At 40.1% G+C, this 26,348-nt stretch overlaps 1 protein-coding gene across 1 annotated transcript; it reads right to left on the bottom strand.

Annotated features, from left to right (window-relative positions):
- Positions 1 to 26,348, bottom strand: nt5c1aa (5'-nucleotidase, cytosolic IAa). The gene is made up of 7 exons (XM_026155869.1): positions 25,694 to 26,348; positions 21,646 to 21,690; positions 15,451 to 15,618; positions 15,223 to 15,352; positions 9,299 to 9,421; positions 3,520 to 3,704; positions 1 to 2,549 (listed from the first exon to the last, which is right to left on the bottom strand). The coding sequence occupies exons 1-7, from the start codon at positions 25,847 to 25,849 to the stop codon at positions 2,193 to 2,195; spliced, it is 1,164 nt and encodes a 387-aa protein (XP_026011654.1). The 5' UTR covers positions 25,850 to 26,348; the 3' UTR covers positions 1 to 2,192.

Below are 26,348 nucleotides of genomic sequence, written 5' to 3'. Positions count from 1 at the left end.
TTCAATTGTAATCTTTATTTATTGTCCATTTACATTTTCTTAATCTTGCAAATCCTTCAATAAAGCAGTTATCAAAGTGCTGTTGAATCTGTTCAAGCTGAAACCGAATGTCACCCTGAAGCCCAGAGTTCCCTGATTAGCTTGTCGTGCTGAAACTTTATCTGCTCACAAGTCAGCAGTTGTTTTAGTTTGCCAAGAGACACATCTGTTTAATTACTGTATGTGTGTTGCCTGTGAGGTTAAACCTGCGGGTTGCTTGTCACTTTTCTGAACCCCGTGGTACTCAGAAGACTGATTGAGCGTAATGATGCGTCTCTAATTATACACTGGTTACAAGTAGAGTCATGTGAAGTAGACTGGCATTTTCTAAAGGTCACTGCAGGGATTTTGTCTATAATAGAAACATTTATATTTTTCTATCAAACATTAGCAAGATTCTCTAACTACAATTTAGAAATGGATTTATGATGGTGAAACTTTACACCATTAAACAAAGTCACCTGGGTATACAAGACAGAGAATTCAACCCAAGATTGACGGCTTATGTCTACCTATAACGTGTGTGCTCTAGTTGGAATATTAGCAAAAGATCTAGCTTTCAAAAATCTCTTAGGTTAGCAAACCTGTAAAAATATGACACTTGCTCCACTGGTTAAATATGAAGGTAAAACGCAGGTTCATTCAGTTAAGTCAGTGTTTTGTTAGACTAAGACCTCCTTAGGATCACATATTTGTGGGAACATTAGCATGCTAGCACAGTAAACTTTAGCATGCTAGCATGGTAAACTTTAGCATGCTACATATCAGCTAAAACGGATCAAAATTCCATTTAGCTATGCCATGAACTGTGAAAGCCTTAACAAGCTTAGGTTTTAACATGTAATTGCCAAGTTTTACTTTGGTTTTCTGTCGTTTATGGGATTGCATAAAACGTCATGGAAGCCATACAACATAACTGGCTGTAAGTTATACATTCATTGAAACTAAAGGCAACTTCTAGAGCATACAGCCATAGTTTGCAACTAGAAATGTAAATAACGTGGTTTCTTCGCTACAGTAATATATTTATAACACTGTGTGGTCACTATTGGTTAAGTTGCATACCACATACATTACTTGTGACCTGTCTGATTGCAAGCAGGGGAAACTTGTTGCATATCTCATCCATCTCTCTTTTCCATTGTTCTTTTCTCTCTCCAAAAAAAAAGTTTAAAAAAAAAGACACAAATCTTTAAGAAAAAAAAGAAAAGAAATCAATCAATATAGCATGCTAATTACGTACCATTTGAACCGCTCTGAGCTGCGAAGCATCATGCAAAGCCAAAGCTCCCACGAGTTTCTCGTATCACTCCACATTACAGTAGTTCAAATATTGTTATAGTTAAAATACTTCCAAATACAAAGGAGTGGAGGGTATTTTGGATAAAAACACATCACAGTGTCTAAGATCCTGTCAGGTGCCACGTGGGGTTAAAACAGTTAGAAACATATTTCACTGAAGTATAAAACAAACCGTCTGTGCCCTCCTGCCTGTGTTCACCCAAGAGAACTATAATTCCACTCCTAAGGCACCAAATGGCTTTCTATATTTGATTTGGATTTTGGAACACAAGAACAGATGGCATTGAATGCTTCAGTAATATACAACACATTTTGTACAGCTGCATCCTAATCTTTTTACATTTGTGTGTAATCAAACTATAAAATGTTTGACAAAACTTTAAATTATTACTTTCATGCTATAGTACATCACCATAATGGTTAACAATATAATATCTCTGCATTGTGCTCACAGTTCATTTATTAACATTCAGTGCACTGTTACATATATATATAAACAATTCAGTTGTTCACTCCTTGTCTTCGCTATGAAGACAAGGAGTAGTAAGAGAAATACTTAGTCAAGAACCAAAGCATGATTTAATGAAACACTTGTTTTTGGACACCTTGGTTATTGGGTCATCTCAGGTTCCAGACCTCTTGTTGACCTTTATCCAGATTTCTTATCTGACTCCTAAAGTAGTAGCACTAAGCCGAGGCAGTAGATACTGTGGTCAAGCAAACATGTACTTCCATACAGTTAAAAAATAGAAAAAGTTCATCATCTGAATTTTACTTTAACAACTTTTTGTTTTGTCCTAAGATAATATCCCCTCCCTCTACCAGGTCACCAACATCCAAAGTCCTTTTGTCTACTTCCCTGCGCTGGTGTTGTGCTTGGAGTTATGTTTCTGTGCAATGCCATAGGGAACATGTGCAGCGATGGTACCCATCTCTGCCGCTCCCTCTATGTGAAACATTTGATCATCGAAGTAGATGTGTGGCCTTATCTTCTCAAGCATAGGGCCCTTTGGTGCTCCTGCAAGGAACAAGGCCTCATCGATCTCCAGCCCCCAGGCCCGAAGTGTCTTGAGAGCCCGAATCCCAGAACTTGCTGCACTACGAGCTGTGACCAGGTAGGTGCGGATAGGGCAGTCCAGACGCTGGCCTTTAGCGTAAAACTTTTTCTGGAGCTTCCCCAGTGCCTCTAGGAAGCCCTTCAGGGGACCCTGCCAAAGAGGAAAAGCTAGTGAGGACCTGCTATCTGTTTTCTTGTATATATGTTAAGATTTGACTCATCTTTGACTTGTCATGCATCAGCTTTATGTGTATGTAACACATACAAACCCTGATTGAGCTAGCACCATTTTATTGTAATGTAGCACAGCGTGAGGTATGCACTGCTAATTTCCGAAATTGCTGGTTGTCAAGGAGAATGACATGTCAACTGACAGTCTTTAGAAACAATTTATTATTTCATTTAATTTTGCATAATATATTCATAGAATAATCAGTTACTGAAATGGATTTCATGTGGAGACCATATGCACGCTCATCATTGAGGCTGCTTGGAAAAGATAATATTAGGAAGAATATAATGTTTTTAAGGATTGCTACACTCTTTGGAGTCATCTCAGTATGGGATATTGTGTGTGTAATCTGCAGTTAGTTTTTCTTTTCTTTTTCTTTGAAATTTAGCCTCAGGTATTAACCTTCTAAGCTCCAAGCTAATTGCTAATCTTATTTTAAAGAAAGGCAAAACTGAATTTTCAAGGAAGAAAATGTGAAATATTTTTTGTTGTGTCACCTGAAATTTTTTTTCTTTCTTCTCTGATTGCCTTGAAAGAACAATTTAACAAAAACAAACAACCCTATTCTGATAGGGTTATGGGTTGTGACCAATGACCTCGGAGGGTTAGGGTGCAGGATGTACTTTATGTTGTCACCAACACCACGGATCCTGTTAAGAGAAACGTATTAACAAAACACCCTGCCTGTCTTCTTGTTAAAAGGAAGTTTTTCTTTCCCTCTGTCACTAAAGTGCTAGTTTAAACTGTTGTTGATGTTTTCTCTCTGTTATTGTAGGGTCTTTACAATAGAAAGCACCTTGAGGTCACTGTTGTTGTGATTTGGTGCGCTATAAATAAAACTGAATAGAATAAAAATCAATGCAAAGAAATTCAATTAAAGAATACCAACATGGTCCAGTAGCCTGTCCTCATTTTCCTTCTCATGTTCGAAGAATTTGTCCAGCCCATGGGCCTTGAAGATGCGTTCTGATTCATCTGAGAAGAGGACAGCATCGCCATCAAATGCCACTCTTAGCTGGGACTCGGATACCTCTGTCATCTTCTCCGGCATGAACATTGTGGCTGCTGCGATGCCTGAACACAAATGCATAAGACAATAAAGGGCTCAACTATCACTTAGCTAATTACAGCTAAAGAGAAGTTGTGTTTGTACACTTCATTTGTTTTTAACATTAGTACATTATGATTAATTCCTTCACTTCCTGCACTTAATTCTGAACTGCACTCTCTGCATTTCTTCTTTAGAGGGAGTCAGGAGTTGCGTTCCCTATCAGATATTTTGCCCTGCTTCCTTTACTTCATGTTTCAGTTCATGGCTAGTCCGTTTTCCTTTCATTGCAGCAGCTCAAACTGGTACTGAATAGTGTGTATGGTCCCCACAGGCTCATGGGGGATGTTGCTAATAATATGATGGATGGTGTCCTGGAGGATCTCCCCCAAGATCTGGATCAGAGCATCAAAGAGCTCCTGGACAATTTGAGGTAAACTGGGGGCCAGTCAAGGATATCAATTTCTTAATCTTTCAGGAACCTCCTGCATACTCTCACCACATGAGAGCAGGCATTGTCATTTGCACCTTGAGGAACCCAGGACCTAGTGTACCAGTGTAGGGCCTGACAAAGATCCAAGGGTTTCATCCTAATATTAATGGCAGCCAGTCTGCAATTACCTAGCCAGTATACCTGCCATGGATATCTCTCTGCAGACCATCACTGAAAGACCAACGATGTTACAGACAGTATAACGTTTTCCACAGTTTTTCCAGACTCTTTAATGTCTGTCACATGTGTTCAGGGTGAACTTGTTCTCTCTCTGTGAAAAGCACAGGGTGCCAGCGGTAAACCTGCTAATTCTGATATTCTACAGCAAATGCCCACTGGGCTCCGCGGTGCCAGGCAATGAGCACAGGATCCACTGGCTATCAGGGCACCCTCATAAAGTCTGTTTCTGATTGTTTGGTCAGAGACATTCAAACCAGTGTCCTGCTGGAGGTCATTTTGTAGCTCTGGCAGTGCTCATCCAGTTCCTTCTTGCACACAGAAGCAAATAACAGTCTTGCTGGTGGGTTAAGGGCCCTAAAGTAACTGTCTGTCTCCAGGAATCTTCCCCATGCTCTTGAGACTGTGCTGGGAGACACAGCAAGGCATCTTAATTTAGTTGGTGCTACACTCGGATTAAAAAAAGTGTTCCTTTAATTTTTCTAAACAGTGTTTTTGCATATTGAGTGGTTGAGAATCAAGTAAACAGAGACATCACTTGTTTAGATAAAAATCAGCTTTTAAACGTCACTTCAGTTCACAAATAAATCTTTTGATTTTCTAAGGTGCAAAAAAGCATCTTTCACTTCATTCAGTGCTCTCTTTCATTTCCTGCCAGAAACAGAACAAATCAGGAAGGTTTTAACTGTCACCTTCATAGCCGCAGTCCTTAAAAACATGCTCTAACACTCAGAGGAAGTATTAACAAATGGATTTACAGCTAATTAAGAGCTTTCAAGTAAAATGTCAGAACCACTTCCTTTGCTTCACTGCTTATGTGCTCTGTGTTTTTGAGGAGCTGCCTCCCACAGAGGTGCGGCATTACTGGCACGAAGCTTGTAAATGACATGAAGAAAGTCCCTGGAGATGCCTTGACAGCTACAGATGGTTGACAGTTAAAGGAAACCCTTGATCCCTTTAGGTTGTATTGTTCTGTGGCCTTCCCAGTCATCAACGTGGCATGCCCTAAGTAGCATGTGTGTGCACATGAAGAGGGTGACGTTTGCAACAAATGACCAATCACAAGCATGCACAGGTCTCCTGGGAAGCAGAGCGGATATTTTACAAACAAAACGAAAATTATAACGTGAGGTTAAACACAATACAGCTGAAAGCTCTACACCTTGTGAAAACCTGCTGTATTAATATGTGAATGTGACTGTAGTGCAAAGTGCTTCAAGAGGTCAGAAAGACTGCAAAAGTGGTGCATAAACGCAGTCCATTTACAGACAGCCCATAATTAAGTCTCAGATAAAATTCATGAATTCTTTCAGCTGTAACCCAGCAGGGTTAAAACTATGTGAGAGCAAACAAAGAGCAAAGATAAAAACAGAATTCAAACCAGTAAGTGGGTTTATCTGCAAATTTTATATAAGGTCATAAAGTGCATGGCTTAGACCGTCCTGTGTTGGGATTACATTTCTATGTTAAGGCTGATAGAAAAATAAAACTGATTTGCTACTTGAGGCCAACGGGGAAAAACAAGCTATGAGTAATGTTGCTCCTGAGCTATTATATTTCCTCTCAGTGCTTGTTGGGAAAGAAAAACGTCTCACTATCTTCCAGAAATGGTGATGCGATTTTCTGGCAAACTGATTGGTCAGTAGTAGGGATGGGTATCGTTTAGGTTTTATCCGATACCGGTGCCAAATCGGTACTTTTGAAACGGTGCCGGTGCTCAAACGGTGCTCAAACCGGTGCTTAAAGAATGGAGAACACAAAATTGGTCCAAAAACCTCTCATGTTCAGCTGTTTTTTGTAAAAATATAACAATGTTAGCCTTTTCTGCAGCTATGGGGCATATATGGTATCACTCTTGGCTGGAAGCAGTGCTTAAACAATGGAAAAAACACAAACTTTGTCGTAAACCTCTCATGTTTAACTGTTTTCCACTTTTTCTTTGGTCATTTTAGCCTTTTTAGCCAGGGTGAAGGGAGTATCTGCCATCAAACAAGAGGACAGCCGCATGTAGCTATGATGATGTTTGCTAGTTCACCTTACATGCATTAATGTAATAACGTGGTTAGCCTACTCAACGTAAATTAGCTACTCACGCAGAGAAGAACGGCTGCTGCCACCATCATCCGTCATCATTTCTGCTACACTGGCAGGGCTAGGGGCCAGGACTCTCCTCTTCGTGTTTTTGGGGGATGTTGCATAACAGGCAACCCACCCGCAGTAGATGTGCTCGGTGTGAGGTCTCGCAGCAAGCTATCAAATACGGCGCATTTCTGGGCTTTTAAAAAAAACGCTATGCGTCGCCAGGTGTTTCATCGGATTTGAGGTGTTACCTCCTTTGACAGTATCACAGTATCAGCTTAAAGCACTTGTTGCAGGCTGCTGAGTTTGCATATTTTGCTATGAAGTAAAGCCATTTTAATCTGTAGCTCTGCTCTAACAGAACGTACGTACCTGGCCCCGCCTACTATCCTCGGAAACGTAAAATGATTGGCTAGAATCTAAAGTGTATCACAGCTCAGGGGAAAAAAGCACCGAAATAAAGCACCGAAATGTGCGCTGCTTTTCGGTCTGGTTACTACCGTTTATGTCAGAACCGGTGCCATCATGGCACCGGACACCGGTACCCATCCCTAGTCAGTAGGCACTCATTTTGCACTTGTGGATTTCTTACGTGCTCCAGAGCAGGTTTACTGTGCGACAGAACTTAAACCATAGCCACTTGAAGCTTTACACAGCCAGTTAATTTTCCTTAAATTTGTCTCAAGTTTATACACCCAGTGACACAGATTGTGTCACAAAAACCTCCTCTGTGTTGGCTGCAGTAATAATGCAGCATGAAATTCGCTGCACAGAAGGGATTTAAATCGTTGGATGTGGTTGTCACCTCAAGTCCCACAAATTTTCCATCGTTGCATTTTAATGGATCTTATTTCTTTAGCAGAAAATGACCAGTGACTTCAAATTGTGACACAAATTAGCCAAAGCTACAACAAATAGGATGTTGGTAACCCCTCACGGTGCCATGGCACCATGGAAACCATCAAATAGAGTGCAAAGACTAAAGTCACAGCAGCACTGCAGAAGATGTCATTGCTACTTCTTATGCAAATACACACACATTACACAATGTACACTCCTAGCACAGTGTGTGTGTGTGTGTGTGTGTGTGTGTGTGTGTGTGTGTGTGTGCAGGCTGCTTTGTAGTTTTTCTATGTATGACATGGCATATATTTGGGGATTTATGATTTAGGGATTAGATCAGTTTTTTATTGCTATGAATTTCAAATCATACTTGAACCTGTATATTTCAAAACATTTCTATCTGTGTCTGAAAAAAAGGAAAGACTTTCAAAAACTAGTTTTTGTTATCCAGCTTGGAAAAGGTCAAGTGTGCTGAAACTACATGTAAATAAAATGCATGCAAATAGGCCAAAACAACTAGTGCGGTTACATGACGCGTGCTTTGAAAAGAATTCAAGATCAAGCTTCCTCAGAAGGACGATTTAATTAAATGTGAGGCACGAAAGCTTCCTGAAGGCATTCCTTCGGACACATTTCCCTGATCAAAATAAAGCTGAGTGTGTGAGGGCCGTGTATGACTTGATGCTACTGGTTTGCCTTTAATTTGTATGCTAAACTGCTTCTGTGAGACTTTCTAAATGTCTAAAACATATAACTGGATTACTCCATTTAAATTACTCCGATCTCTAGGAGGACACCAGGATACTAGCATGAATAAATATATTTTTTTATTGTGGCAATGCACCCCATATTTGGAGGCAAATACAAGCACGATCACTGCCATCTACTGTTCTCAGATCTGAATTCTTTTGTCTTCCACTATAGTCGGATGGTAATTATATGAACATAAACCAAATGCTGTACTAATGTAATCCTCTCTGGTGATTAGTGGTTATTCAGTAACCCATCCTCAGGAGATTCCTCAATTTTCTATTCCTGTTTTAGTTGTTCCTAGTTTTTCTGGTAAACCAATCATCCCACGCTCTACGACTGGAAAATTAGGTTAATGCTGAGGTGACAAAATCTGCAGTTAATCTAAGGACTACAAGAGGCCCCGTTCCAAAAGCCATTTAATCCCCAATAAATCCCATCTTAAAATGCAAAAATAAAAAAGCATGTTGATAGTCCTGTGTATTGGTCTCTGGTCCAATCACTGTTTATTAGACCTCATTTTACTTTAATTCGAGTTTAATTTTTGTGCTGTTTGCACTTTTTAATGGAATTTAGAATATTAATTCCAATATGATCTGCTGTGTGGTCCAGCAAGACGTTTGTGCTTTAATATTTGCAAGATAATTTTCTAGTCTTTTCTTTATCCATCACTTACTACCAGTTAGCAGCCATCTTTGTGTGTTGCACTCGTACATTTTATGGTTTATGTTTAGGTGGTTGGTTAGGCCCTTTGCCCCTCCTGGAGCAAAGGTCAACTGTTTACTAACACTTCCACCATTTATGGATGCCGCTTGCTCACCAAGCTGACAAGCTTTAGCTGTCAAGCTGGTTCTCCGTTTCATGCAAAACTTCTGACACACACACACACACACACACACACACAAACAGAGACACAAAAAAATGGCGGGGGAAAAAAGCTAGCATTAACGCTTCAAAATGAGCAATCCAAAACTAATAAAGTACGACACAATGGCCATCTTTTATATACAGTCAATGAAAGACAGCAGGTTTAGAACTGTGCAAAATACAGAGTTACGAGGTAACGATATACTTCAATAACACTGTGTAAACTCTTTTTTTAAAATGCTAATAAACAGATATTTATTAGCTTGTAAAAGTCCTGTGCTACAGCTTTCAATCATTATTATATAAGAGTCACATAATGCAAAAAAAAAAATCTGGTGTGAAACGTAGAAAAAGCTGTAAACTTTAGTAACTTCTAAGTATTTTTCAGCTTTGTGGCAGGACTGGCCTTACCTTCAGTCAGCGCCTCCCTAACCTTGTTGGCATCAGCAGACAAGTAGAGGTTGGTTTGCCAGGCCTTCAGGTAGCCAATAGGACTGCTCCCCCCCGTCATACAAAACCTCTCAATGAACAAGTCTGTGGATGAGAGGAACAAATAGCAACAAGGTTTTTAATTTCAGTACATCATCTGGTGTTAAATGTCAGCATTCAGTCCATCATCAGCATTACAGATCCATTACAGTGTTGATAAATGCATCTATTTGCATGTTAGCATACCAGCAAACACCGCATGACTTCAAAGAGTCGCTTATATAATCTATATTTGCACTAGAAGCTGGGGCTCTGACTGTCAGGGAGTTCACGAAAGGGTCACTTCGGGGGCCGTGGACGGCAAAAAGGAGCGAAGATGTTCTAAAGACATGGTGAGAGGATAAACTTACAAGTACTTAAAACATGGAGAGGGTCCAGAGAGGGGGTTAATAGAAGGGCGGGAAGACGGAGGCTGTGCAGATGAGAGGAGGAAGCGAAAAGACTTGGTGGGAAAGTGTCTGTTTACATTTTGGCTTGGGAGGCCTTTTAATTCGCTGCTGTGGACTGATCCACCGAGCAGTGGACAGTCGGTATGTGGAAAATGAGAAGAGACTGATATTAGGTAATTAGATCCACGAGTACAGATCTGCGGATTATATCTGTGTCCTTGGGTAAAATGAGCTGGTATTTATGAGGGAAAAGAGGATGGGGGGCTATTAGAAAGGGCACGGGAGTAAAATAGAGTAATATCTGGTGATGGATTGAGTTTGATTAGAGTTGAAGGTCATAATAGAATGAAAAGGTAGGCGACACCTAAGATATATGGAGATGAAGTAAGAGGAGGAGGTTAGTGTGGACGGGAGATTTATAAAAAGAGAAATGTGAAGGTTATTCCAATTATTTAAAGCTGCAATCGCCGAGGCATGAATTTATCTTCATCCACAATAAAGGTCCACTGGCCTTTTTTAGCACAGGGCTTCCACAACGTTTGGGAACTTAAAAGAGGCAAATAAAATATCAGAGTACATTAAAACTCCTACTCCATGTAATTTGCTTCTATATGTTGTAAAATTGTCATTTTAGAGCCTAAACTGCAGCAGCTAATGACCTTCTGAGACTGTAACGCTGCAAAGCTAACTGTTATTCCAGTCTACGCTGTACTCACTGACCTTTAGTGTAAAAAGTCAGCTGCAAGTGAAAACACACATTTGATTTGCTCTAAAGCAGATGATATGGATACAGTAATTGGACAGCTTGAATATTAACTGAGTTTGTGTTATACTCTGATTAGAGAGTTTCCCTTACTTTTTTTTTCCAAGCAGGGTATAATCTAAATGCTTATATGTTGTAACCGCTCCAAAAATAACAAAAGATGGCTTAAAATGTTCTCGGTACATGCTGCAGCAGGGAAGACCCGAACTCTTTCGTAGCAAGCATTTTTAATTTCTCTTTGCTGTTTGGGCTGATTGGGACCTCATGAATGTAAAAACAAAGAATGATGTTTTTACCTGATTTTACTCTACAAGGGCTTGATATCCACATTTGAGGACATTCGTTTTAAATTTTGATAGAACAATGGCATTATAATGTCCCCGTAAGTGCATATCAGGCCCAAGTAGAGCAAAATTTAGTAATCTGGTCTAGACAACCCAAAATGTGATGTCCACATATATGGACGCCAGGTCCTAGGAGGTTAAAGCTGTGGTAAGTCTAAGGCAGCTGTGTCCATCACCAGGTCCGGGTGCCAGAAACGTCCTATGAAGACTTGGACTTTTAATTGTATTTTCACAAGTTTTTTACCTTTTCTTACTGATAAAGACCTCCCTCTTGGATATTCATACAGCAAAGTAATTAGGTATCAATTAAACAATTTGATGACAGAAAAGTCTCTGGGTTTTTTCTCTACAAAAATTTCTATTGGTGTTTTTTGACTATCTACATGGCCCACGATGCTAAATGAGTTTGCCATCCCTGGTCTAAGGCCTCAGTCACACAGGCCTACAGATCAGTTGATAACACCTGGGCAACTTCTATTTTCTAGGTAAAAACATGTATCCCCCAATAGGTTGGCAAGTGGTTGCTGGAGGTTCCTCGCTCTCAGGTGAAAATTGGGCACAAAACAGGTGGCAGATCAAAAACATTTTTGGATTTGTTATAGATGCTAGTAGACTGATGCAACACTCTCAAACTACTCTCCAAGCAGTCGTTAAACTGTGAAAAGTGCAAAGCAACGGTGAACATTCTCCCTTTCTGGTTTGCTTGTAAACCTTTCTTTTTAAATAAATTTTGCTTGGAGACTGCCAGCAACCATCTGCCAACCTGAGGTTAAAGGATATCACCGATCCATCTCCGGGCCTGTGGAACTGAGACCTTACAAAAACACAAAACAACTGACGTCCCTGTACATGAGCAAATAGATGCTCTTTCTTGAGTTTTCCATTTTTTCATGAGTCCAAGCTGATAAGAAATGTCTGTTTGTTTGTTTGTTTTTTAGCTGGATATAAAAAAAACTTTGATCAAGTTTTGCCTCAATGTATTATAGGCTCAGTAAGTTTATCCCACGTCATTCCAAAGAACTGGGAAAATATGTGGGAAAATATATACCCCACTGCGAATAATTTGCAGAGCCCACTGTCGACTATAATAATGTAATATTAATATAGGAGTAAATGCTGAGGCAAACCAGGCAGGTGCAGCTCTGTGCTGAATACAGAACATACGGACAAGCAGGCGGACAAAGCGAATATTCTTCAGGCTGAAACAAGCAAAGTTCGATATTTTTGTGCAGTTTGGTGGCTACATTTGTATGTATAAACCTTGCCTGTTGCTGTTCTGGTAATCAGTTCAAAATGTGAAGTTCACTTTTAAAGACACATGAAAGAAACAAAGGCAGATAAATGTAGTGTGACTCATAATCAGGCTCTAGGCAAAACGAGCTGGACTCCAGAAGGAACAGAGGAACTGTGTTGCTTTAAGCCCCCTGAGTAATCTCCTCTCAGTTACTCAAAGAACCAACTGTCCTCTGAAGATTTTCTTAATGGTTTATTTAGCTTTGTAGTCAGACCCTGGTGAGTTTGACCCCCTCCCCTTTCCCTACGCTGTACCGCACCTCATCCTGTGTTTCAGACTGGTGCAGGAGCGTGGGAGTCACTCGAGGGAAAATATGCTTGCCATTGACGTTCTTGTATCTTTTTCCCCTGTCTATTAAGAAAAATGTTTTCATCTAGCTTCTTTGCATGATTTATTTGCTTGTTCAAAACATCTGAAACATGGTAATAAAACAGGAAATCAACATGACTGAAAAGACACTGCAGAGCACCCAGAACAAGCTACAAGCTAAGGTAGAATTCTGCCCCTATAGAAGTCAGGTGTATGCCTGCACACGTCCATTATTCATAGGTGTATAGTGCAGGAATTTAATACTTGATTCTGCCTCGAAAAACAGTTTGGGTGCGCTGATAATCAAAAATAAACACGTCCAGTTCGCACATCCAGTTTCAAGCTAGAATAAATGATCCTCAATCTTTTTAACACAGCTTTGCTACTCAGAGAGACCCACTGCAGGAAAGATGCTCATGAAACACTTATCAATGTTATCAGAGAAGCCATGTTTCCTTTAAGTGTGCAGGAACGCTCAGAGGTCAAGCGACTGTTTGAATGCCTCACATAGAGCCACCAGAGAGGATCTAACATGGCGGCATCTGGAAGGCCGAGTGTTGCTTTGGTGGCTTCGCTCAGACTTGTTTTTGTTTCGGGCCTCTTGGATTATTCTTACATCCCAAAGGGAAATAAGCTTGAACCCACTCCCGTCATGAAGCCCCGAGGATCTGAAAACATTAGAGCAACTGAACAGGAAGTGGTCTGTGAGAGGGATGTCATCACGGGGTCTGAGAGTTTCCCTGGGAAGGATCCTGTCAGTCAGCTGTTCATACACTCCACTGTTTGTCTCTCAGCTGAGCCTGCGTCAGATTCTGGATGATGTATGGATGCTTTTGGGTGCTGGGTTTGGACGTTAGTGGGAAAGCGTGCACTTATTGGAAGCATTAAATTGAGAAAAAACCCCAGAAAAAAGCAGATGCATTTATAGACTATTTTTTTTAAGTTATACAGGGATTACCTGCTTCACTTAGTAAAGTTGTGATTGATCAGCAGCAGCCCTAAACTTATATTTTGGAGGAAAACTAAGTATAATTATTTAGCTTTTTGTCACGTCAGTATTTTTTCTTTTTCTTTTTGTCCCTTGGTTGAACTAAAGATTCTAACTGACACACATCAAATGCTATTTATTTATTATTTTTCTTTTCTAAAAAACATCTTCCAGCGTACCTCTCATCATTGATAATAACTTCACCTCCCAGGAATGTTGTTAACCCTGATCATGCTCTAACATTTGCTTCTACCATCCACACCTTTTTACTTTCTCAAAGTACTCTATAAAACACCCATGCACTGTCTTCTGTGCTTTTAGGTAAACGTTGCTCCATGTGTGCGCACTGCTGAGAAAAGACAGAGACAGCAACTACCATTCACACTCCGATGCAATGGAGTATGAATATGATCTTGCCCAATGATATCTGGCATGCAGACTAGGGGGAGCCAGGGATTGAACCACCAGCCTTCCGATCAGTAGATGATGCTCTACCTCCTGAGCTACTGCCACCCTGTATAAATGCCCTTGCTTATCTAACTGATTAAGAAATTTTAAGGACACATGGTTGTACATTATCCAGATTCCTTGACACACAATCCCCTCGAGGCCCTCAAATGTCAGAATGTAATCCCCTACAACCTTTCTGTCATGCCCACTTGAGGTCTTCAAAACGTGATGCAGCTTTGAAGGTAAATGTCAAAATACTCCAACATCCTCACTCCTTCTTTCCTAATTATAACTCAGTCTTAGGCCTCGGTAACAGCAGAGTAAAAATAGAGTTGCAATCTCTGTACAACTGGGACAAGCTGGTGGGTTAGCAGATGAACATTAAATGTTACTGTTCTTAAGAAAAATGTTCTTTAACTACTTGTCAGAAAGCAATGCTAAAAGCAAAGTAATGGTAAAGTGTCCTTTCAGCCTTAGCATCAATCTGGGGATTTGCTAGCTTTCGTTAGCATTGTTAGTGTGCAGATGTTTGCAAAGAGCCGAAGTTGTGTTAGCAGCATAATGTACTTGTTTCTGATGTGGACACAGTTCCCATTATTTTCCTCCTTCCTCATGCAAACTGAAAACGAAGAAAAATGGCCTGTTGTTTGACCTTTTTTTTCCTTTTCTGCAGATAACTGAAAAAGTCAAGGCATTACTGTGACTGTAATTACAGATTCTGATTGGTGCAGTAATGTGTTATATTACTCTGTTACTGAAAAATTTTATGTGATAACAGTAACATGTTGCTTTGGAACGTGTTACTGTTATTGCTAATGAGTCACACAAACATGGAGTTTGCGCGGAAACAAAAGTCAGTTTTGGTCCAAAATTCAAGGATTGCAGTTATTACCTATGATATGAAGAGAGGTGATTCCAATTCCTGTGTCAGCACTGTCATGGACATAAAGAAAAATGGCTGATAGCTACTTACTGCATACAGCAGATCTGAGCACATTATATTTTTTCTCCTGATTATAAACCAAATGAGGTCTTTAAAGACTCTGATTTCAAAGACATGATGTGGGGGGCGGTGGGCATAGTTCAGATTGGCAACATGGAGAGTGTGATAATAAGCTTGTCAAACTGATAGTGTCTGTGTGGGTGCTTGAAATTTCAGATATATAATTGACCTATCAATGGACTGTTATCCCATGACAGGAAGCTATTTAAACTGAGAACTCTGTCTGCTGCATAGCATCTTTCAATAGTGCCACGTAGGGCGAGTAATTCATTTTCAGTGGCGTACACTGACAGTTTTTAGGCTTACTGTGGTGGTTGATGGTGTTGATGAGCCGGATTCCAACGTGGGCATGGTTATATGTTACTAAAACGATGTCGAACAGTTCTTCACTTTGGGGGTACAGCTCTCGCAGACGAGCGTTAACCGCCTCCAGAGCCTGTCAAGACAGAGAAACAGTCAGCTGAGAAAAATCAAGACCAAAAAAGAATTTAAGAATTAAAAAATAACATCTGTGTGTGCTTGTGTGACTTTAACCTTGACAAAGGGGAAAGCAGGCCCAGGAGCAAAGGGTTCGTTCTCATGTTCAATTTGGTATCTCAGATATTCCTCCACACCTTGCTGCTCAAACACCTTTTGCTCCCGCTCAGTCCGGAACAGGACCCGAGAGGAAACAGCTACGGTCACTGCGTTCTCTGGCTTCGGCTGCAGAAAACCAAAGTCAAGGTGGACAATGGAAAGATAAAGATGAACAAAAAAAGAGAACACCACTGAACAGTAATGATAAGGTTAATGGGAAACACAGAGAGGAATGCGTGCCCGTTATTTAAAGAGTGCGTGCTGTTTTGGTCTATTATTGTTATCTTCACATCAGTGTGTTAAATGCTATCGATGTTAACTTCTTTGAATGCCATTACATTACAGGAGTCATTTCGAGTGATAGAGAATGAAGGCTATGTATATTCAGAAACTCAACTATGTAGTCTCACAAAAATTGTTTACAGGTACAGCATTAACTGTTTATGAATTAAAACCATTTTCAGAGGCTGAAAAGTAATCAGACAATTTCATGACTATTGAATTAGAGCTGGAAGTCTTCACTTCAATCACATTGTGACTGTTTGAGTTTATGGAACTGTCTCTTTTGAATATAGATGAAAGAATGTGCTATCTTGGGTGAATTTTAAAGCTGTTTGATATTATAATGTAATTTCATAGAATAGAGTATCTAGTTGGCAAAATCCCTTTATAATAGAAAAAGTACAAACTGCAGTTAAACTAAACATGGTGCACTCATAAAAGCAATTCTAAATTAAGAGTTACTAATAACAATATGCACATATGAAGTTAAACTTGCCAATGTAGCTTGCCATCACCAGTGTGTGAATGTGTGTGTGAATGGGTGGATGACTGGATATGTAAAGCGCTTTGGGGTCCTTAGGGACTAGTAAAGCGCTATATAAATACAGGCCATTTACCATTTACCATTTAAACTAATAATTTCAACATTTATAGAAAACAGTTTAACATACAGATATAAAAAAGCAAGAAATTGGGCTTAAGAGCACTGAGTATATATAAAAGTGGATGTGTATAATCTCTCGTATTAAAACCTCAGACTTTGGCTGTCACCATCTTGAGCAAGAAGTGGAAATCTGAGAAATCCAATAGAGTGCATACCTACTGTAGTAGCTGTTACACAACTTCAAGGGACTGTCTTCTAAATAAGTGGGCAGGTCACATGTGAAACTTTGAAAATCTCAGCTTCGAGCCAAGCGACTGAAATGTGTACCAATGAGAACACAGGATACAGGTGATTCACATATGACATTGCAGTTAATGCATTAGGGTTAACTAGAGGCTACCAGAGCCTGGTATGTCCACCAATGACCAAACAGCTTTAATGCGAAGCCTGATGAGCGAATTACTTCCTGTGTGGCTGGAGCTTTAGAAAGCGTGTAGGTTTGAAATTCCCTTCTCTTTTCATACACATGTCCATCTCTCATATACAGTCCGTGATTACAGCTTGTTGTTAGCTTTCAATATCACCTCAGCCTCATGTGGCTGTAGTAATTATGAAAATATTGCAAAGATCAGATTTAGAATTGTGCAGAAGCAAGAGAAAAATACAAAACACAAAATAATAAAAATATAAAAGATATATTTACCATGGGACACAAAACAATATTAAGGAGAAGTGGTAAACACAGACCTCCTGAATTTTCATCTTACAAGTTCCATCCTGTGTTTACCCTCTAGAATTAAAAGAAACACAATTTGTCCCTGCACTGTCAACACAACGCAAGCCTGTCCTTGAGAACCTTTGTAGGGCCAAATAATCAAGCTCCAAATGGATTTTTAGGCATTTAATTTCGTAAATATATAAAAAATTCAAAATCCCCCCCCCCCCCCCCCCCGCTCCAAAAAAACCCTTACAACATTAATTATGACCAAACCAAAGACCAATATTTGTTTCTACTGTTTGTTGTTTGTTATTTTTCCATATTTCTGTGACTCTGAGTGACATATGTTAATGTAACCATGGTGACAAAGGTCTAAATCATAAATCCTAAAGTGTTTTTTAGCCTCAAACACGTGAAAAAGTCTAACAAGAAAATTTCCCTGCTCATGAGCTCCGTGGATAAACAGGCTTTACATGCAGTGCAAAAAAGACAGTCAAACAGCGTCTTAGTAGAAGTTGAGGGAAAATGCACAAACGCACCAATTTAATTTGCTTTTGAACTAAAAAGTACGTTCTAGTACTGTTCTTAAATACAAATCCACTTGGCAAGCGGTCAGGGAAACCACATTTCTCCCTAGCAACCTATAGTTACTAGGATGTAACCTGACCCCTGACGAGTGTCTAAGCCTGTGTGAGTGGGGCTTCAGTCATCAGTTTCACAGGGACTACGAGTCCCCTCGCAACTAGCCAAGTATTACTGCTTTTACTTTTTATTTTTATTGGAAGTCACCAACTGGAGGGTAATGTTTGAGCCGCAGTAGAGTAAAAACCTTCATATGACTAGGAGAAAATAGACCAATGGCATTCAGAATTTGGAGGCTTGCAGATCATTGCTGCTTTTTAAACGTAGGCAGCAGTCTGAGCCAGTCTGCACTGATCAACACAAGTCATTTGCAATGTGTCTCCTTGCAACAGGGAGCTCGACTCAACAACTTAACTGGTTTCCAAGCTGTTGTATTCCAATCATAGTCCTATTTAATAACAGTTCCTATCAGTATCTCTATCATGCAGCAACTGTGTGACTACTTGTGGAGAGATTCCTGAAATTCTGTTGTATGAGCTTCTGGCTGGTCTGTGAATTTAACTAGTCAGTGTGAATTTCAGTTTAATGTGAATTTCTTGTATGTGGATGGCAATAGATTCCTAATTTTTTGCCAGCTTATCACAGTTAATCACCATATTATCACAAACAGTTTGCACATAACAGCCAGCTCGAGCCCATTTAAACACAAACTGAGAGCAGAGTCACTACATTTATTGTTGTTTTATCAGCACCTTGATTTACCAAAGTCCCAGACCTAGTTCCTGTCCTCAAAGAAACCTCTTCAAAGGTAACAAGACTCCAAGTTCTTTGCACATGGTCATAAGAATTTAATTTGTGTGGAATCATACTGTTTTATATGAATGGCAAAAATGTCAAACCTTCAGAATACAATGTCAACACTCCCGTCCTGTTTCCTCATGCTTTTCAGATTCTATACATTTAAAAAAGGAAAAACAACAATTTTATATTTCACTAAATAACAGAGAGGTCCATTTTAACGAGTCAGTGTATGTAGAGCTCTTTGGAGCTTTGTCTGTACATGTGTGTTTTGTTTCCATGGTCTCAGATGAACTGCTAGATGGCGCAGTGGTGTCATATTGTGTTCATGTTGCCCAATGTGTGTGTTTACACTCAGGCCTGTGTGTTTAGGGGTTGACGGGGGGGGGGGAGCTGCATTCCTCCTGGGTTAACTGGCAATAATTGCCCACAGTGGGCAGAGGAACTCGTGCCTGTGTAGTGGGAAGAGTGGGGTGAAGGGGCAAAGTGTTTCAGCCAATGCAGAGAACACTAATGTGCATGTGAAAGTGTGAAAGTGTGTCATGTGACACTGGGTAAATGGAGTGTTGCTTATGGGTTTTTTTTTTTAAATTTACTGTTCTGATGCAGTATTGATTGAATCCGATGCTAATTATTTTACTGTATATTTACTGTTGTTTATACAGTGCTGTGATCTTCAGCTGTTTTCAGTGCGTCTAAAATTGTGCTTGTGAGTCAGTATGTTTCCACATGGATGAGTGAGGGGTTGGATTCTGTGTATTGAGATGTTTGCCTGTTCTCATCTCAGCCTTGACGCTTGTGTACTTGTAAATAGGCCACAAGCCGACATGTGCGCCGTGCCATTGTTCCTGCATTTAGCCTCTTTTCCATCACAACCCTGCTGCTTGCTGACCTGTTGCCTACTTACCTGTTAACACACACGTCACCTGGCTAGGCTTAATCCCACATGGGAGTCAGATTAAAGGATAGATTTGATGAAACACTATTTAATTTTGACAGTTTCTATATTTCTGTGTCCACTGAACTGAAAAACATGTTTTCCGTGCATGCATATCATAGAAAAATATCATTGTTTTCTTCTTTTTGTTATTAGTCGTAATGCATTTCTGATCCACATATGTTTCACTATATGAAACATCAACACTGACTGCGAAGCTCAATGAATGTGATAACAGATGAATTACACGACTCTAAACCTGACGCCATCTTGAAGGATTTACCTACGGCAGCGTATACAAACACAGGCATACGAGTTCACGAGTTCTGACAATTACAGCCTGTCTTAGCAAAACTAAGTAAAAAAGGAAGAGCAAGAGTGCAAGAGTGGAGTGACAGTTAAAATAAAACTGCATAAAAATAGACAAAATGTGGAGTGTTATTCTTGCTGACTTAATAAGAGAAGAAAAGTTTAAAAAAAATCTGCTTCATGTTTTAGTCAGAGTGAAATGTATCGTTAGGAAGCAGAAGGTCTGCATCAATTTGGCAAATGTCTTAAAAAACTAGTCATTAAGAAGAAAGTTGGCTCACAGTGAGGGAGAGGAGCTGAAATGGCATGTTACACACACTAAATAGACTGAGGGGCTAAATAAAGATTCTTTTGAACTGTGAATCATGCAACACTACTCTAGTAGAGTCCAAGAATATAAAAATGAAGCTGGAAATGAAGCAGAACTGTCCGCGTGTAATAGATCAATCCTGCGTAGTCTGCACTTCAAAAGTGCAGCTTTCAGCTTGAATCCAAGGGGTTTAACAAGAGGTTTGCATTAAATAATCCTTCAATGAAAATCTTTTGCACTCTATCTGAAGTGTGGAACCCATGGACATCACCAAATGCTGTGTTTCTTCCACTGAGATGCTCTGCCAGGCCTGAATCCACCTTCGATAGCTCCATCTCTCTGGCAAAGTCTAACCTGGCCTTCGTCTTAATGTGTAACCAATGTTTTGCACCTTAGTGTAAACCCTTTGTATTTCCATTCATGAAAGTGTTTCTTGACTCTAAACTTTGTTTTTTCAGCCTAATAATGGGGTCCCTCACTTTGACCTTTTATTTAAAATTACATTGTAAAGCTATAAAATGCAAATTTAACACTTCTTTATTTATCATATGTGTGTGTGTGTGTGTGTGTGCGTGCGTGCGTGCGTGCGTGCGTGCGTGCGTGCGTGCGTGCGTGCGTGCGTGTGTGTGTGTGTGTGTGTGTATAAAACAAGGGAAAGATGGCCACAAAACTGCTTGTCAGTCAATTATCTAGGGGTTTTCAGCCTCTGAAAGTGAGGGTGAGGGACTATGTATAGAAATATTTTCTATTCTTACATAGATTTTGTTAAACTCCTTGAATCAAAGCTGAAAGTCTGCACATCAACTGCATATTGTTGGATTTAAAAATCTACGGTAGCAGTTTGCAGAGGTAATGCTGCAAAAGAAAATCATATCTTTGGCCAAATTATAGACTGTAATTTTACTCCTTAAATAGTATTGCCTATAATATATCTTTTTTTTATAATGTACATGTCTCTTTGTTTTGTTGGTTAGCGTTGGATGTAGCACAATCAGATTAGCAGTTGCCAGCTCAAGTTGTTGTCATCTCGAGAAGCTGTAAACACGAGAATCTTTCCCATCAGTACCTCTGATGTAACACGAATGCCCACTGGGAGATGGTGTTAATTAAAGGCCACAAAGAATAAATATTTAACAAACTACAATATTAGATCATTACTTCTTTTTTTTCAAACAAATCCAGTTCCTAATAGTGAGCCACACATGATACTGTTGAAAAAGGCTGGATGTTTAGTTACTGGCGTAGTTACAAATGTCAGTAGGTTTGTGACTTGCTAAAACAAAGAAAAAGCTTCATATGCGCCATGAGAGTTGCTTCAGAGCCTGCAGGAGAGGATGTCATCTAAAAACTGCTATTATTTTTTCAAAGTCACCAAAACATTCAGTGTAGTGAAGGGTGAGTATGAGACTGTATATTCCTTCGGCAGCCAATACGGACGTGAAGAATGGATCGACATGACAGCACACGTGATGATGCGTTAGGTCAGCCCGTTGGTTAGTAGAGTGGGCGTATCCGTGATCATGCAAGCACATCAACAGCCATCACAGGAGGTTCAAACAGGGTGAAAGGTGTGGCACTGACTGGACACCAACTTTCAACTGGGACATACTTACGAAGAACACGCCTCCCTCCACCTTCCGGGCTCGTCTCCCTGTCACCTTAGCAGAATGACAGTTTTTATTCATCACAAAGCTTTTTTTCAGCATCACAATATTTCCTTTAAATAATGTCCTGCTATGCCTGACGCATAATTCTACATATTTCTAAAAGCTATGGAGACAAACGAGAAATGTGATCAACGTGCACAAAATCTCAGACAGTTTTGCAGGTGTACCAGACTTTTGGTACACAGTCTACTCTATGAATAACGTGTCACACAGTCTGAGAGTGATCCCAGAGCAAGACTCCGGTGCTTTGCTGTGATTTGATACCAGTAGTGTTAACTGCCTGGCCTCTCTGAGCGGGCCTCCAAACCCAGTCATATGGCTCCTCTGCACTGGGGACTCAGAGTAACTATAATCACTTCCAACCCACTGATGTCTGTGATGGCAGAGGCAACTGTATAAATAAAGTTGATGGTGATAAAAAAAAAAAAGAAGGAAAAAAAGGAAAATCCTCAGTGTGATTCTGAAGTGGTGCTCAGCTTCCCCCTTTATATTTTAATCCCGTTAGAGCTTCCCAGATCATGGATACCCCGACTGGTATCCATGAGTCATGTGTTATTTACATATTACAGCCTGAGAGACATCCCTTCTACCCACGGGGAGCAGGGGTGGGGAGAGAAAAAAGGTGAAAGAGGGTGAGAGGGGGAAGCGGTGGGAAAATAAAAGCAGTGAGAGTGTGAGCAGAGACTGGCAGGGTGAGGCGATCGGGGGGGTGCAGATATTTATAGATAAGGTAAAGGCCAGTGATGATGCAGTCTGTTCCAGCACCGGCAGATATGGTAACATGGCAGAGTGACCGGACACTGCCAGAAACAGCAATGCTAACACAGGGTTTATGAGGTTTGGTCTAAGAATCAGGCCAGTATTATCACCCAACTGAAAATTATGCATCATGAAATAACGTGCACGGTATTTGGTTAGTGTTTGTGCATTTTTTATGCCACACTTTGGGTATGATAGTTGAAGGTTTGACAGTATAATTACTCATTTATGATTTATTTTGATCTTGTCTAAGATAAACGTGTAAAAGAGGCTTACAGGAAGTCACGGGAGACAGTGACACAGACCAGCCTGGCATCACTGAGTAGGGTATAAATAACACAGACGTCTTTTATGTGTCGTCACTTTGCATTTTTTGTAAGTTGTGAGTCATTTTACATCATTAACCTCACACAACCTCTCACCACAAGCCTAATTTTAGTCTTTTAACATAGGGGCAGGGGCGTAATTTCCAGACCCAACCAACATAACCCCCCCCCAATAAAATTATGAATTATCTTGCATAAATAGGCTGCTGATTTTCTTTACTCATTTCAGTTATTACCAGCAAAATAGTTGCATGTTTACTCATCTGCGAATTTACCCAGATGTATTTATTTATTTATTTAGACAGAGATGAATGTGAGCACAAAGTTACGCTGATGCAGGGTGTCAAACATCTCTGGGACAAGATCTGACCAACCAAAATGTCCAATTTATCTCCATTAATAGCTTTGCACAGAGCAAACATTACAAAGGAGGGAATTTTATACTATTTTGTGCATGTTGCAAATCCGTAGGAATGGATTACATCCTTAGCATAAAGTCCAAACTGCTAATTTATTCAGTTTTACAGCCTCCTTGCTGACAGATGGCACCAAACTGTGGTTGTTAAGCCCAAGAAGTTGGACTGATTTACTGCAGTAGCGTTTCTTTATACTGAATGTGGAAAACCTATGATGTGTGGTTGAACCTGAACATCATTGCCAAAAACTATTTCATTGTCAGTTTGCTAGTTTGGATTGTTTTTGTTATTTTGATTTTTTTTAATGTGAGCATTTTCAGAATGTGCTTAAACGTCTTTACAGTAAAAGGAAACAGCAACAAAAAGTTTATTAAGCTGTATTTTTCTGGTAACTAGTAAGATAAAAATTGGACTGTGTGTTTCCCACAAACTAAAATGAGTTTGACCTTGCTTTATGATCTATAATATAGAAAAACTAAAGGTATAAAAAGTGTAGAAACTGTGTGATATTTACTTGCACAGTGATACATCTTTGTGTTCATACAATACTGGAGGATTTAAAAATTGTTTGCAGCATTGCTTTAGACCTTCCTGTATTTTAAATAATGACAACAAGTTAAGATAAAACCTGTTCACCACATTTAAACTGTTTTCAAATGGATTAGGGTTGAAAAAAAAAACCCCTCATTACCTGCCTTTGGACGTGTTCTGTTTCAGCATAGATATAATGAAAAGGTCTATCAGTGCTATTTGGTTACACTTGTCAGACCATTTAAATTATTTAAAGAATTATTTAATATGACACGGTAACATGGCTAAAAGTGCATGACTAAAAAGAAGTAACACCTTCCAAATATGACCCTTTATTTGTCCTCCTATATATGTTCTGCTTAAAGTTCATTTCACTGTGTTTGATTACTTATCACACCACCTGATGGAAAACGAGATCATAACCAGATGGTGATTTCTTTTGTTCAATTAGAAAGTTCATTCATTGAAATAAACTCAGTGTAATCTATTCGGTGCAGTTCCTATGATAAATAATCACATACAGTTTTCTCTAATGCTGTTATGTAGGTATGTGCTCTTTCAGATGAATGCATTACACGGTAATACGATGCGGTAATATTTAGACAGATAGCTAAGCGCTATCATTGGGACACATGGGGATGCATGTTTACAGTCCGAAAATACACCGATGTGGCCGCGTTAATCTTCGAGCAGCACAGATTACTCGGCTTTTAGACACTTTTAGCTGAGTCCTTTCACGTTAGCTTGCATTTCCTGTGAATACATAACTCAGTCTTTAATGTTTTTCTTCTTGCCCTTATTCTTCTAATCGTACGAGCTTACTAAATGCTTTGTTAGTTACATTACAGTTATGCCCTCTCAGAGTCACTCGGATTAGTTTAGCAGCCTGGTCCGTGATTCCCTGGAAATGGTACAGTATGTTCTGTTCAATATCCTGCAACGCTATAAACAGAATCAAAACCTTTGCCAGTGAGTGTGATCTGATCCCTTTTAATTGTAAGCTGAGATCCAAGCTAAACATTTACAAACTGGAGTTTTCATCTCGACAGTTTAATATAAGTCCAGCCTGTGGACCTAGCGATCAAGTATAGCTGCAGTCTGGTCAAGCAAACTTTGTAATATATTCGAATTGTTCATTAAGAGATTAAAGCATGTGACTGCTGGCTTTCTGTGTGATTTCAGTACAGTACATTTGTTTAAATCTATTATATAAAACATCCTCTTGACATCTACCAGGTCATCATCAGCCCATCTATGATTTGGGTGAAAGGTGCGGTTCATAAAATCTTTGTCTGTTAGGAATTCCCAAATGGAAACGCTTTGAGCAGAACAACTCTAATTATGTGTAGGAGATTTATTTTGATAGGTCGTATCTTCTAGTTTCTTAAAATGTGCCTATGTAGCATGTGGCAACTGCAACCCTAATGTTAGACAGGTCGACTGTGACCTTAGATTTATTTGGAAATACATCATTACAAGGCATCGTGTGTATTGCTGTCATTAAATCTTGTGTAAATGAGCCTGTGCACCCACGTCCAGTGAGTGATCATCATTATCAGCTTGCCTGCCCAGCTGCTAAACTCTGGCAGACACAGAAGATATTAGTTTTTTCTTCAATTCATTCATGACCGAGGCAAAGGATGAAATAGACTCTGAACTCATAGTCTGTGGACCCCAAAACACAGCCAGACTCACAGTTTTCCTGTCGCTCCTGATTCCCAGTCCCCCCCTTTTTATAAGGTGTGCTTAAAACCGCACGTGGGCAATGTCAACAGCTGACTCAAGAGAATAAGCTGGGCGTGGGGGGGCAGCAACAGGGTGGAGAGAAGGAAGAGGAGTACAGAGGGTTGTTTGGTTCCATGTGATTGTCTCAACCGGCAAGGCCTTCGCGCTCTTGTGATCTGGAAAGATTACATAATAAAAGTGGGACACATGCAGTTCTGGGTGGAGAGTGAGACTTACTGGCTTTGGCTTGGCAGTGAGGCCCAGGTGGTCTTTGTCAAACTCTCTTTTCCCCTCCCATGATCCTGCGCTGTCGCCGTTGGACGAAGGGGCAACTTTGAGCTCGGCGACCTGTCCGCTCATCACCTGCACAGGCTCCAGACTCATTTTCACCATAGAGGATCCCTCTGTCTGCACTCCCAAAGCTATCCAGACTACTCTACCTTTGGTAAAGACACTGTCCTCCGCTCAGGCGAAAAAAACAAAGAAAAATGTTTAAAAAACACAAGCAATCACAGAATATGTCCCGCCTCAGTCTGTAGCATTTACGGAGACTCTTCTGTCACGTTCATTGGTGATTGGCTTACTAAAGTGGTTTGTTGGTGTTGCACCTGCCCTGAAAGTAGTCCGAGTGTGAAGAGCGAAAGTGTTGACTCTTCACTTGTCTGTATCCCTCGTTCCCCCCACCCCTTCAAGAGAATTACTGCTCCTTGCATCCACTTCCACACAACATGAAATACTCATTCACAACCGTGCTCCTCTGTGACAGCGTACATGCACACACGCGCTGTCACACATACAGTCTGTCCTCGGTAAGTATGTTGCGGGCTGTGCAGCAATCCATCTGCTGCTACCTCTCTGCCTGTCTCTATCCCCTTGCTCCCCTCTCCCTCCC

The sequence above is a fragment of the Astatotilapia calliptera genome, chromosome 22 (genome assembly GCF_900246225.1).
Source record: "Astatotilapia calliptera chromosome 22, fAstCal1.2, whole genome shotgun sequence".
Taxonomy (NCBI): Eukaryota; Metazoa; Chordata; class Actinopteri; order Cichliformes; family Cichlidae; genus Astatotilapia; species Astatotilapia calliptera.
Note: the sequence above shows the minus strand (reverse complement) of the source record. Positions and strands in the feature narration are given on the sequence as shown.